A 13,995-nucleotide genomic window follows, 5' to 3' on the forward strand; every position below is an offset into this window, starting at 1 on the left:
TCTGCTGAACAAAAAAATCATGGTGATAACTCTTCTTTAGTTCCCTAACTAGGAGAGCCGAGCTTTCACTTTCTGGCAACATAGATGTTACTTTCCTATGCTCAACGTAGACTTTAATTCAATTCTTCATCATTTTCTCTTCAGAGTGCAGCCATGGTCAGGGAAAGGCATGACATTCCCAGCATTCTCAGGAAGCCACACTTACGCACAGCACTGGCTACATGCAGGGGAGAGCCTCAGAGAGCACTGCCACATACTCACAATTAAAAGTAATGCCACATTCCATAAGGAACAAGGACAGTGAAGCTGATACACCGAGAAAGTTCTATGCCATCACTAGGGAACAGGCCACCCCATTCTATCTAGGTGCGTATTTCAGTAAACAGATGTCTACCCCGTCAAGTGGGAAAACTTTCGATGTTTTTATCACTGTGGATGTATTTTAATTTTTAAAGATAAAGTACATACAAAACTTAAAAGATTAACTGTGACCACATAACCAAACGAAGCCAGCCTTTTCCAGGAAAGCATGTGATTTAAACAATGTTGTTCCTGTTCAAAATACCATCTGGAGTGGTGGTGGGTCTTTATCTTTCTGAAAGTAAATTCAACTTTTAGAAAGCAGCCAAAAATCACTCTGGGCTATGTGCAATAAATAAGGAGGTAAGTAAGCCATAAAATACAATTTTTGGTCAAAAACCAAGGACCCATTATGCAATGCTAAGATTCCTTTAGTGCATGGTTCATAAACTGACTCTAAAGCCACTCAGAAAAGAAGTTTTAAAAACACCACACTCCTCAGTAACAGTGTGTCTGGCAGAAGCTCCAGGCCTTTGCTTGGCTGATCATTTGGCGTAGGTGCCCTTTCCTCACTTCCCTACCCACTTATCCTTCCAGGCTCAGCCCAAATATATCCCTTTTCCTCCAAGAAGCCTTCCCAGATTGCTTCCCCAAGAAATAAGAAGCCTCCCCAGATTTTCCACTCCCCAAGTTAGAACCCTCTCTCCCTTGTGTGCCCACAACACTCAAGCGCCAATGCCCAACCCCCTGCCATTTCAACATCTTTTTATCTTTTCTAGACTCTGAACTTCCTGAGGTCATTTCTTTTTTCTGTACTGGCTCAAAATTCTGCTGTTATAAATTAGTCCCCATTTTACAGTTACATGTCTAATTTCTCTTTTTAACCATTTTTTATCAGTAAGGCATATTATAGCCTTTCAATGAACTGCAGTTTGACAAACATAAAACTTCCCAAAGGAGGAAGCATTCCACGATAACCACAAGAAAAGGGGTAAAATCTTCTAGGCAGTGCTGCTTTGGTCTACCACAAAATGCTTTTTTTAAAACTGATCTTCAAAAAAAAAAAAACAGCTGATCTTCCCCCTCCTGTGAACTGTACACGATGATGAAACAACTTTCAAAAACCAAACTTTTAAAATAAAGAGATCAATTTAAAAATCAAATGTTCTGTCTAAACATCAAGCCTCAGGAAAGAAAGAGAAGCACAAGCATCCAGCGGCAGGTAAAACTGGACATCTCCTTGGCAGCTAACTGGCTACTTCTTACTGGAATCACTGCACCCACTTCTTCACAGGCCCTTCCTTCATTCTAGATGGCTGTTTGCAATCTGTCGTGGGCTGGAGAAACCAGATAACAATGTTGTTAAGAACCATCTGTTATAGTAAACAGGCTCCAAGTAAAAGCCCTGTGGCCTCACTTCTGCAGTGAAATGCGTACCTCTAGTACTGGGACTTCTGGGGGACAACTTCTATGCTAAGACATTCTCTCCTTCTTACTCCTGGGCTCTGTGCCAGATGCTGAACTAACAGCCACCCGACAGAGTAAGATGGGACATTTCGCTAGTCAGATAGCGAAACAGATGGAAAAAACTCAACCTACGTAAGTACAGAACAAACACAATTTAGCCTCTGAATGCTGTTTGAAAACTCCAAGAACTACTGCAACAGGTACATAAAAAGGCCCAATTCCCAGGAAGCAGCCGTTCTCAGCAAACACTTGACTACGTGCCTGGGACTCACTGTACTGAACAGTTGTTGACTGAAAGCCGTCGGATGATGGTGTCACTCCAGTGTGACTTTATACTCCATTTCTTTACGAGTCATGATGACAGACTTCCTATAACTGCCCTCAGAAATACAAAGTTTCGCTAAATCTCCCAGTAAAAGCTCATCTCTCCTTCAACAATAAGAAACAGAAAACACCTGCTTCACCTGAGCTGAGGCGCCCAAGGTCCATCTCCGCGTGCGGGGTAAACCGGACTTCCAAGGAGGCCACGGGGGCGTCTCTCACCCAGGCGGGAACCACACTGTGGTGGGCTGCACCGGCCACCCTGGAAGGGCAGGCAAGAGCCTCCGGTGGCATCTCCGCACTGTTGCCTTGTGGGACCATTGCTTTTTCCCCTCTCCTTAGCCTCCTGTCTGCTTGTTCTTCCGAAAAGCTCTTCTCCAGGTGATGTGAGCCACTTTGCTCTTCTGCCATGCTCGGACTCTGACCACTTTCTGATTCAACACCCAAATCTGCTGCTCTCTCCCTGTGCGAAGCAGGGCTTCGCTGGACTTTTGCCGTGCCATCATGTTTCATGTCGTTTTCTCCTGAAGTTCTGTCTTCGGGACATTTGGGTTTCCCCTTGGTACAACTGTAGGGTTGCGGTTCATCATATCTTGAGAGCTGTTGCTGGTAACAGCTGTCAGTCTTGCCATCAGACTGGGACACGGTTTTTGGTTTATGTTGGTTATTCTGTAAATTAAAGTCCCCCAAGGGCTCAGTCAAATTTTGTGGCGAGTCATAATCAGCAATATAGGGCTTTATGTCTAGCACAGGTGTGCCATGGATCATGTCAATTCCAGAAAGGTACAAGGCTCCACCTGTAACGTGAAATATTAACAATGAAGAACAGTGTAAACAACTGGAGAATCAACACTATCTGCTTAAGCCTCACCAAGCTTACTCACAATTCTCTTACACACCAGGCTCTCTTATACCTGGTGCAGGAATACACTTTTCTCTCTACCTAGAAACCTGTCCTCTTCTTTACCTGTCAAACTCCAACTTACTCTTCAAGGCTCTCATGTGACATCTTTTTTACAAAGCCTTTCTGACTCTTCCAGACATAAGTATTCTTTCCTCTGGCTTCCATGAAGGAACCTGTGCCCAAACCTCTTCTGGAGCCTTGTCACGTGGTCTGGCAGTGACCTGCTTAGAGACTCTCTTCCTAGACAGTAAGTAGGACCTTGAACAGAGGTGAGGCCAATGTGCCTTTGCATCCCTGGGGCTTCTAACTCTGTTCCAGGCACATCAGGGACTCAACATATCTCCGTGAGACTGACGAAGGTTTCCACTGTGGCAAACAGATCTGAGGTGACCCCACGAGGCTCACCTCCTGGCATTTAATCCCCTCTTCTTAAGCATGACTTGATACCACTCCATTGACCACGTTGTGTTATCTAAGACTGTGTTTGCTGGCAGACTCACTTGAGAGATTCTCCTTGGGCATCTGACAAAGCAAGAAGCCATGCTGGGAAAGCGCACGAGGCAAGGCACTGCAAGCAGCCTCTAGGAGCTGGGGGTGGCTTCCAGGAGCTGGGGACAGCCACTACCCAACAACTAGCAAGAGGCTAAGAGCCTCCGAACCACAACTGTAAGAAAGTGAATCCTGCCAACCACCAGAGTGAGCTGGGAAGTACATTCTCCCACAGCCAAACCTCCAGAACAGAAGTCATCCCAGCTGACACCTTAACTGCAGCTCAGTGATACCCAAGTGGAGGACCCAGCTAAGCTGTGCCCATACTCTTGACTCACAGAAACATAATAATGTTTTAAACACAAAATAAATGTGTGTTGTTTAAACCAAGTGCATGGTAATTTGTTACACAGCAAGAAGAATCTAATACTCCATCAAGACAAATAACTAAGCAGAATGTAAGTCACCATTACTAAATACTAAGGACAGGGCCCCTGTTGTCCCACTTACAGAGCTACAGTCAGTTCCTTCTACTGGTATAGAGTCTCCTAACTTGACCCTTGGGAAACTGGCCAAATGAGAAATCAAAAAACCACATGTGATCACATTTGACCCTATCTCCATTTAAGAAAAACATGACTAACAAAGGACTCTGATCTCTAAAACATGCCTACTATGAATGAACCTGGAACTTCAGGAAGAAGATTTTGGACTTTCTAAATGACAGATTATGCTCAACAACGCCTGCAGGAGAAAGAAAGGCAATGGCGCACAGGGGAGAGTTCACGGGATTTGGAGTCAGATAAACCCCTGGCTGAATGCTACCGGGCATATCAACTAAGAGCCTCAGTGACTTTACCCAAAACACGGAGACTGCTACCTGTCAAACCCAGGAGCCACTGTGAGATACTGTACATGAACACTCTTTGTAAACCAGAAAGCACCACACAAGCACTGGTCATTACCGTAATGCTTATTTATAAGTGTCCACAGGGCTAGTGTGCTTGCCTTTCACCTTTCTGATTTGATTTCCCCCCCAGCAATGCTAAGCTCATCTGTAGGGCAGGGATTTTTATCCAATTTGCTTGCCACTATATCCTCAGCACCTAGAACACTGCTTGGCACATATTCAGCACTCAGAAAGCATGTATGGGTTGCACAAATGATCACAAAACGTTCCAGTCCTGTTACCTAGATTGGTTAGCCATCACAAATTGATAAAACTCAAGTTGGACTGGCTACAAAAATTTTTCTGGAAAACCTACCCAACGCCCAGCAGGGGAGTTCAAGATCTGGGAAAGAACAAGCAAAGTAACCGCTCTCATCTTTTTTAGCACCTGGTAGCCTGAAAAGCCACCTTACAGCTTTTGTCTCATAAGATCCTCAGAAAAATCCCATGGAGTGCCAGAGAAGGCAGATCCTTCTTCTTTGCCCACTTTACAAACAAGCAAGCTGAAGCCTGGAATGGTGTCCTGATTCCTATCTACCTGCCATTTCATCTTCTGCCTCTCTAACAAATGTGCTGATTAGGTCAGAGGAGTTCAAGAAAGAGATGCTTTCTAAAACATATGGCTCATTAGCTAGTTTATGTGTGAACATGTAGTTAAAATTAATCTGGTATTCTACACAGGTTCTTCCACAGTCTGACAGATGTTCAGTCTATGGCGTATTCATCCCAGACCCTCTGGCGCATGTCACAGTGCACGGCGGCACTGCAGCCACGATGCATGGCCATGTCCTCAGGGCTGCGAGGAAGAAAACACAGCACTGCCTGATGCTGATCATATAAACACGTGCAACAGGTACTGTGTGTTAAATTTTGAAAGTGTCTGATTATTTTTGGATCATTTTGTATTTATTACATTCCCAGTCAGAGAAAACTTGGTTACTAATTTAATGATTACGAAATCTTAAGAGACATTTTTAGATAATTTACAAACTTCTGATAAATGCAATGACTTAAAACTCTGAGCATCCTATGAAAGCTTATTTCAAAGTGTTCCAATGTTAACACTTTTTTAATCATTTCGTTTTCTTCAACGTCTGGTGGTTCTCAGGGGCTAACACCAGTGGCACTTGTCTGAATAACAACCAGTGCTGAGTACTATGTTGATTTTATAAGGCTTCTTTTGGTGAAGGAAAAAAAAGGTCAAAGTAGAAATTACCTTCTACCTTTTCCAGTTTGGCCAGCGTCAGTCCTATTGCATTGGGACGATGTGGGCTCCTGGTGGAGAAAACGCCAGTCTTCACACCATTCAGCCTGGGAGGCTGCACTTTTGCCTTACAGCTCAAATGACCATTTTTGTGAAAAACAAACAAAATCCTATTGAAAATAAACCAAACCACTGAGTTAGAAAAGAACACAAGTTAATCTATCATAATGACTTGAGGGGGAAAAAAACTTTAATAGCCACAGAAAGAATGCTTTTAATGGGAGTAAAACGTAATCAGTAGAGGAAAAAAAGAATAATACCATTCCTGTTTCTTGATGGAAGACAGAGTCTTAACTCTATACCCACTGCCCCAACACAATGACTGGTACACGGTAGGAACTTGAGACACTTGTCAAGTATCTGAATAAACAGTATTTACTAAGTAAGTGCCTGCAATGTGCCAGGCAGTGTGCTAGACATTTTTATACTCATCTCATTTAATCCTCTTAACAACCCTAAGGAGTATGATTTATCTTCCATTTTAAGAATGAGGACATTGAGCCTCAGAAGTGTTAAATGATTTCGCTAGGCCTCCCTACACAAGGTACAAAAAGAATTCATGAAGAAAAACAGTAACAGATTTGAATTCATTAAATCATTAAAATTGTGTGCTATAAAATGTCATCCCAGGAGAATAGGTTTGCTACATGTATAACAGACAGTGGGTTAACATCTGTGGTAGATGAATGGTTCCTACAAATCACAAAGTAAAAGAGAACTTGATATGGGAAACCAAGCAAAGAAAATGAATAGGTAATCATGGTACCTCCATATTTTGTAGTAACAGGCAGCTATCAAAGCAAACAAGGTAAATCTGTAAGTACCGTCATGATATATACTAAGAGAACAAAACATACTCCATTTATTAAAACACCCACTTTATATGTATATATTTAGGTTTCTATGTGTATTGAAAAAGGAAAAGAAAAAAAGAAAAGGTCTGGCAGGATACCCACCAAGCTGTTAACAGTGATAATCTCTGAAGAGTGTTAGGGCGGGTGGGGACAAGAAAGGAGAAAAACAGGAGGAATAAGGAAAAATCTCTTTATATACTTCAGAGTCCCAGAGTCCATTTTTTATAACAGCAGTGTTTTTAACGTAAGTAATTCAACCAAGATCATATACGCTAGGTCAGAATACCCATGTTCTTTCTACTCTACCCATATCCCCAAATTAACATGAAAAATAAACTATTTCAGAGTAAACAGTTACTTTTAGATCTTCGTTAGTACAATCAGACCAATTCAGACCGCTGATGTTGGGGTGATGAAAATGGATAGAGACAGAATTCCAAGTGACAGCAACCAACACGACTACCATGCAGACTCTAATATAGGCAACACTACGTATCTAGATTTCTAAGGTCTCTTCTGTCATTTAGGAAGAGGAGACTTAATGCTTCATGAGTCTAGAGCAGGGTCCACAAACTTTTCCTGTAAAGGGCCAGACAGTAAGTATTTTAGGGTTTGAAGGTCAACCAGTCTCTGCTGTAACTAGTCACCTCTGCTGCTGCAGCACAAAAGCAGCCACAGATAACACATCAAGGAATGCACACACGTGGCTGTGTTCCTGTAAACTTATTTACGAAAGCAGAAGGTGGGAAGGGTTTGGTCCATGGGCCACAGCTTGCTGACCCCTGGTCTAGAAGACAGAATGAGGACCCATGGACAGTATTGAGAAGTCTACAGATTTCAGCTCAACAGAAGGCATTCATCACAATCAGAACCAAGTGTGAATAGAATGTGCCCTCGCAGTGGATCCCAAGCTTCCCCGAGGGCGTCCAAGTTACGCAGACAATCACATGCACAACACAGTCCAGGAATCCCATGCAACAGGCAATGGTGGTCTAGATAGCAGTCTCCAACATTGCCTCCAACTGGAGTACTTTACTCAGGCACAAGTTCTGGGCCAAATATCATTTCTAACTAGAAAACAACTTACCAAACATGAGAAAACTGTTCTAAACCCATCAAGGAATGTTCAGGATTATTAAAGATGCTTTTTCTAATCCTCAAACAAGCCCGTGAATGGCTACAAATGGATGGCTGCCTTGGAGTACCATTCTTGGCTGAGAAACAGGATTCCAAGTAACCAATTGGTTCAGTTAAAAGATTCCCTACAAAAGAAAATTAGTTAAGAAATCATTAGTCAAAAGGTCAAGCAAAGATGTAGGAAAACATGTTTTCTTTAATGCACTGATTTCATAGTTTTAAAATCTACTAGGTGTTATGCAATTATAAAACATGATTCTTATAGTATTTATAAATACATATAAATATGCTCATCATTACATACGCATTGTTATATCCCATTAGATAATAAGCTGCAAAGAGCATAGGTCTAAGAAAGAATGGAAAGAAGAAGGCATCTTTAGAAGACCCACTATGACCGTAACTCAAATTCTACGCTATCACTGCTATGTTATGTGACGTTGGTCAGCGCTAAGAGGGTATTTCATATAGAGGGAATAACATGCACAAAGTTAAATGAGAAATGTTATAGCATAAGCAGGGAACAAGCTATTTTAATTGGCTAGAGTGTGAAATACAAGGCAAAGAATAATGAAAGATAAGGGGATGGGGGTTGTATGTAAGTAAAGATGCTTTCAATTGAAAACAACTGAACACATGAAACAAACTAGTTGAATTAAGCAATAAAGGGAGTGCATGGATCACAGTACTAAAATATCTAGAGGCAGGTTAGATTTCAGATTAGTCTTGCTCCAGCAGCCCTCTGCCCCACTAGTATGTAAGCTCCACATGGGCAGGAGTTTTACTATCTTATTTACTGCTATATTCTCATCGTCAGTACATGCCTACAAGAGGAGTAAGTACTTTAAAAATTCATGTTGCATGAGAAAAAGGATTATGTAAATCTTAGCTGATTAAAATGGAAAGTGAAAGAAGAATATATATAACATAATCCTATTTATGAAAATTGTATATATTTACCTATCTAAGTATATATAAATATATATCTAGAAAGCTGTCTGGAAGGATATTCACCAAAAATGTTAATAGTGGTTAACATCGGCTGAGAGATTCTTGGATTATTTTTATACTTAACTTTGTAATTTCTACAACATTTGAAATTTTGGCAATAATTACAAATCACTTCTTAAAATGTTTTTAAAGCAGTAACGCCTTTCAAAAGAAGAAAAAAGTACCCAGGCAGCATCAGTATAGGTTTTAAAGTCCAAGATATCCACAACCACCATTTTGAATTTATAGATTACTTTTTTTTCACATTTCATGAAGGCTCTCATTTTATTTCCAGCTTCCATTAAGTCTGTCCTACCAGCACAGGCAGTAAGAATATAGCCCTGGAGAAGTCCATCACAGCACTCTTCATTACTTTTCACTTGTAAAAACTATATTATGTGAGACATATAAAATATTACATGTAACACATATATAGTAAAGCATATTAAAATGAACTGTGTACCACCACCCAGCCCAAGAATTAGTGCTTTATCAACAATTTGCATCTTTTTATGTTACCTCTTTCCCTACCTTGACCCTTGAGATAGACAAGTGCGGCCTAGCTCATTCACTTCTTGAATGAATGTAGTCTTTAGCATTCACTTCTTTTTTTTAAATGATTTTATCACATGCATATGCATGCAAAAACAATGTTTCATTTATCTTGCCTTTGAGTTCTATAAAAACTGGTATCAAATGTATGTTATCTTTTCAGATTTGCTTTCTTTCTCTCAATATTAAGATTCTAAGATCCATCAGTACCGTGTACATTTTTGAGGACTTTAAATTTTTTGTCAATTATGTTTACAGGCATTCTTTTTTTTTAATTTTCAGCTGTGCCCTGTGGAATCAATACAGTAAACAATTTTCTGCTGTTCATAAAAAATGTCATGAAGGAAAATGGCCAAAAATCAGTTGGGATCCCTGTGTCTTATTTCATTTGTTTAACAAACACTTTATAACTGTCTCCAATTGCCAGACACTGCTAAGTTTGGGGAAAAGATACAAAACAAGAATCTTATCACAGTGGAGTCAACAGTTGGTTGAGAGAATCTTACATTAGCTGCAATATCATGGGAAATGTCATATCTGAAGTAATGATCAAAGACTCCTGCCCTTGACTGGGGGCCTACAAGTGTGTAACTAACTTGAGCTACCACTTCATTGAATTAGTCTTTACCTGTTTTTCGCAGGTTACACAGATGCTATGATAAATGTAAGTAGTAACCAATTAGATCGATTCCAACCTCTTTGTGCATCTTTACTAGAGCATAAGCAAGGTAACACCAGGTAAGCAATGAACTGAAAGCATACTCATGAGCCATGTTGTAAGGAGTCCCTCAACTATGTCACTCTCAAAATGTTTGGGACTATTCCCTACATATCAAATATCCATCTAATAACCTGGTGGGAACTTACCATATTCTAATACATCTGAACCCTCTGAAACTTATTTATATATTCTCTGTGCCCCATTGTTGGAATAACTGCTAAGAAATATAAATGCTCAATAATTTCCAAATATAAATTCTGCTTGAACGCTCTACTTGAAGTGGAGACCTGAGAAGGCACACCCAAGAGGATCCTGATCTTCTTCCTCTCGCCTCATATCTCAGAAAACAAACCAACAAACAAAAACATTAAGCACCTGCCATTTGGTAAGCACTGTGCTAGGTGCCTGGGTATAGGCATAAACAAGGACCAGTTTTCACCCTCAAGGTGTCCAGTATATTGACAGAGTAGACAAGTAAATCAACAATTAAATCGAATTACCTTACATTCAGGATAGGGATAAGCCCAGGTATGCCAGAGTAGTACCGGCATGAGAATTATATGGAGAGGCAGAAGAGGTTCCCCGAGGACTATGGCCAGTATGAAAAAAGGACAAAACAACACAGGGCCACTACACTAGTTGTGTGACCTTGGGCAAAACTGCTTACCTCTCTGGATCTGTTTTCTCTGTTATAAAATAAGGATAAAAATACCTATCTTGGAAAGTTACAAAATTACTAAAATATGTAAGACACGTAGTACAACAGAAAGTGCTCAACAAGAAGAGGTTTTTAAAGCCCTTGCTCAGGCTTTTCCCTTATTTTAACAATATTACAACCGTATTAACTGTGTAATTTTTTTAAAAAACCAACGAATTATTAATGCAGAGTTTTTTGTACACAAGGCTTATCAACAAGTCTTGTGCAGACAGAAAAATTCAGGTCCTTTTAACCTCTTGCCCGGACTATTAAATTACTCTTGTTATAATTCGACTCCCCTTAGCCAGTCCCTCTCTTCCTCAAAACACACTACACCAATCCTCCAGATTCTGAGCTCCTATGTCATGCTCCTCTCTAAACTTTCTATGTTCCCCACTATTAACAGATGTCCTATTTCTTAGCCTGCTATCCAAGGCTCTCTATCCAATCAACAGTTCTGACGCCTCCCTTTTCCATCGAATACTTGGTACTTATAGTCAGAATCTCATACTCTTTAACAGGCACAAATTTTGCCCAGGTAACAATACTTTCGGGAAATTTTTAAAACATACACAAAGATTTTAGTTTCAAGAACTTTCATTTATAACAGTGAAAACCAGCAATAACCTAAATGCCTCAAAATAGGGAACTGGTTAAATAAGTTAGAGCACATCTATAAAACAATACAGTGCACAATCACTTAAAATTAACATTAACTGCTGTGAAAAGATTTTTATGAACCTTAAGGGTTTTTTAAAGTTATAAGGCAGTGAAGTCGCATATTAACTCATATTTCTAGTGTGTATGCACTAAAACATGTATGGAATGTAGGCAGTAAGATATTAACAGTGGTTTTCTCTGCGTGATGGCCGACCACTTTAATCTTCCCATTTGCTTCCTCTAATTTCTAAAGTTAATATACTCTGCTCTACAAATAGGGGCGAAAATAGAGAAAAAAACTCATGTCCATCTGTCCAGGCCCAGTTTACAACTGTGTCCTCCCCCTGAACTCCCTCCGCCTCCCCTCACTTCCTACAGCACAGGATGCTTCCCTCGTGGTATTAATTCCTAATCGGCATAACACCTGCTGTATATATTCCGTCTCTCCTTTATGAGTGAGGACTCCCTCAGAGAAAGGCCGTTACAGTGCACGTGGCTGTTCTACCAAGATAACACCTGCTGTATATATTCCGTCTCTCCTTTATGAGTGAGGACTCCCTCAGAGAAAGGCCGTTACAGTGCACGTGGCTGTTCTACCAAGATCGGTCGATCTGAGCCACCAAGAACAGGAGAGATGACATCATTCCGCCCGCCTCAGACACATCACGTGGTTACCTAAGCACATGACCTGTGCCTTCGCAACAAGTAGGAAAACGACCCACGTCAGTTCAGGGTCTCGCATTTCCCGTCCCTCTATGCAATGAAGTCGGCTGCCTGCACTTAGGGCTCTTCTGAGCGCAGACCCTCCTGCCTCTTAGAAGTTACCTGTCTCCAGAGCCGGCTTCACGCACCCGCACGGGGTCGCTGCGGGGCGAGGCCCGGGCTCTTCCAAGCTGCGCATGGTTACTGGTCACACAGGTGCCCACCCAACGCGTTCAAGCCTTCCGCTTCCGGTCTCCATGCCTGGCGCCTGCGCAGGAGCGCGCCGGCGGGTGGCGCCAAGAGCTAGCACTCGCGCAGGAGGGGGGGCGCGCGCGGGGGGCGGGGCCGGAGGCCGCCGCAAGTTTGCGGTTAAGGGCTTGGGGGCCTCATCGCGGGTAATCCGCTGCAATTTCCCGCCCTTCCAGGGCAGCCAGCGACTCTGTGTTACCCGTTTATCCAAGAGGGACATGTCGATGAAGATTTGTGCGTAAGGATATCTCGAAATAATAAGCAACCTACATATACAACGCATGATGCTAATTCTTTAAGGAAAAGAATGTGTATAACTATCACACAGCAAGATGATCGGATGTTGGAAACTCTGTTCATTGTTCTTGGGTGGTGGGAATACATAGATGGTCATTTACACTTGTCTATATGCTCCCACTTTTCCATAATAAAAACGATGTTTTGTCAGAAAAGAATCCCAAGTAACTCTTATTTCAAATCTAATAGATGGGTAGCCCCACACCATATTAGGGGTTAAGAAGTAGGGACTGGTCCTTGTGCTCCAGATCTCACGAGAACTGAAGCGAGAATGAAATTGAGTCAACTTGCCATATACATTAAGGAGATTGTAGTCATTGCTTCTGGGCAGCTCTAAAAAGTTGAGGGCCAACAAGGACCGTTATTCATCCCATATGATGACCAGTTACCCCTGGACCGATAGCCTGGCCTTTTACCCACTTGTAATGTCATCTCTCATCTGTATATTTCTCTGTATACATTATTCTACTTCTGAGTTTTTATACTGTTGTTTCATGGGAGGGCAGGGGGACTGCAAGGAGACATATTGCCTGCGAGATAAATTATTCAAAACCATACATATCCGCGGATTTAAAAGCTTACCAGCCATGAAAAGCTGTTCCTCAACCTGTTCATTTATCATGGACTAACATCATTAGCAGAAAAAAACCATCATAAGGAGCCAAAGATTTAAAGATTGTAGGTTTCAAAACAAAAACCTTAAAAATTGATAAAATTCACATACCTACTTGTCCTCTGATGGATCTTTTCCACTTGAAAATTTGGAAAAGAATGCCATTACTCTGTTTCCCAGAGGAAACAGTTCTGGGCCGCTGAAAGAACAAGTTTGATAACCGCTGAACTATGTACACATTGTAGAACTGTGGCAGTAATAGCTGCAATTTGCCACGAGGTGGGGGTGTTGCTAAAAGTGATAGTCTTGCTTAATTTGTGGAGACTGTTGTAGAAAATGGGAGGTATTTGCCCTTCTGGACTTAGATATCATATACAATGATGATAACACCAAAAATACATTAACAAGTGTGAGAAGTTCTTAAATGCAGACTTGGAGACACAGATGAAGTAGGTTGCTATCTCTTTTAAAGGTAAAATTTCTCTTTATGGAAAACAGGAACTTAAATAAGTAGCACTATTATGTGATTTGAAGCTTTTATCATCTTACCTAGAGTTATATATTATTATTTGTAGTTTATGAGACAGCTGTTTATTTGAAGGTAGGACCTAGGAACATGCCTTAAAAAATTTAAATGTTCAAAGCAGGTGGTCATCTGCCTACACTTTGATGAACACTTCTCAGTGTAATAACTCAATCTTACATTTTGGTGAAGGATCCCTTTGAAGAATCAATTAAAGCTTTGGATTTTATCACACATCATATTAGATTTAATATCATAAGATTCATGGATTTCAAAGAACCACCATTGTACCTACCATGACAAGAG

The 13,995-nt window shown here is 41.1% G+C and overlaps 1 protein-coding gene and 1 long non-coding RNA gene across 7 annotated transcripts in view; one reads left to right on the plus strand and one right to left on the minus strand.

Annotated features, from left to right (window-relative positions):
* Positions 1 to 13,332, minus strand: part of TRMO (tRNA methyltransferase O) — a 50,972-nt gene extending 37,640 nt beyond the window's left edge. Inside the window, exons 1-4 of one of the 5 annotated variants that reach the window (XM_072959792.1) lie at positions 13,278 to 13,332; positions 7,636 to 7,810; positions 5,647 to 5,804; positions 2,232 to 2,885 (exon numbers count right to left, since the gene is read on the minus strand). In XM_072959792.1, coding sequence (XP_072815893.1) covers positions 2,232 to 2,885; positions 5,647 to 5,804; positions 7,636 to 7,664 — 841 coding nt within the window. In that variant the 5' untranslated portion in view covers positions 7,665 to 7,810; positions 13,278 to 13,332. Of the gene's footprint in view, positions 1 to 2,231; positions 2,886 to 5,646; positions 5,805 to 7,635; positions 7,811 to 11,729; positions 11,898 to 11,980; positions 12,084 to 12,130; positions 12,284 to 13,277 lie in introns of those variants that run through there. The other 4 variants (XM_015238969.3, XM_072959790.1, XM_072959791.1 and 1 more) reach the window with 4 other exon arrangements.
* On the plus strand, positions 387 to 9,589 carry LOC140696092 (uncharacterized). 2 transcript variants are annotated; one of them, XR_012072097.1, is made up of 3 exons: positions 387 to 663; positions 5,112 to 5,283; positions 9,510 to 9,589. It is a non-coding gene; the product is annotated as an uncharacterized lncRNA (long non-coding RNA). The 2 variants fall into 2 exon arrangements; XR_012072098.1 differs by lacking the exons at positions 387 to 663; positions 5,112 to 5,283 and adding an exon at positions 8,448 to 8,520.
* Positions 13,333 to 13,995: the final 663 nt, after the last annotated feature.

The sequence above is a fragment of the Vicugna pacos genome, chromosome 4 (assembly GCF_048564905.1).
Source record: "Vicugna pacos chromosome 4, VicPac4, whole genome shotgun sequence".
NCBI classification, from domain to species: Eukaryota; Metazoa; Chordata; class Mammalia; order Artiodactyla; family Camelidae; genus Vicugna; species Vicugna pacos.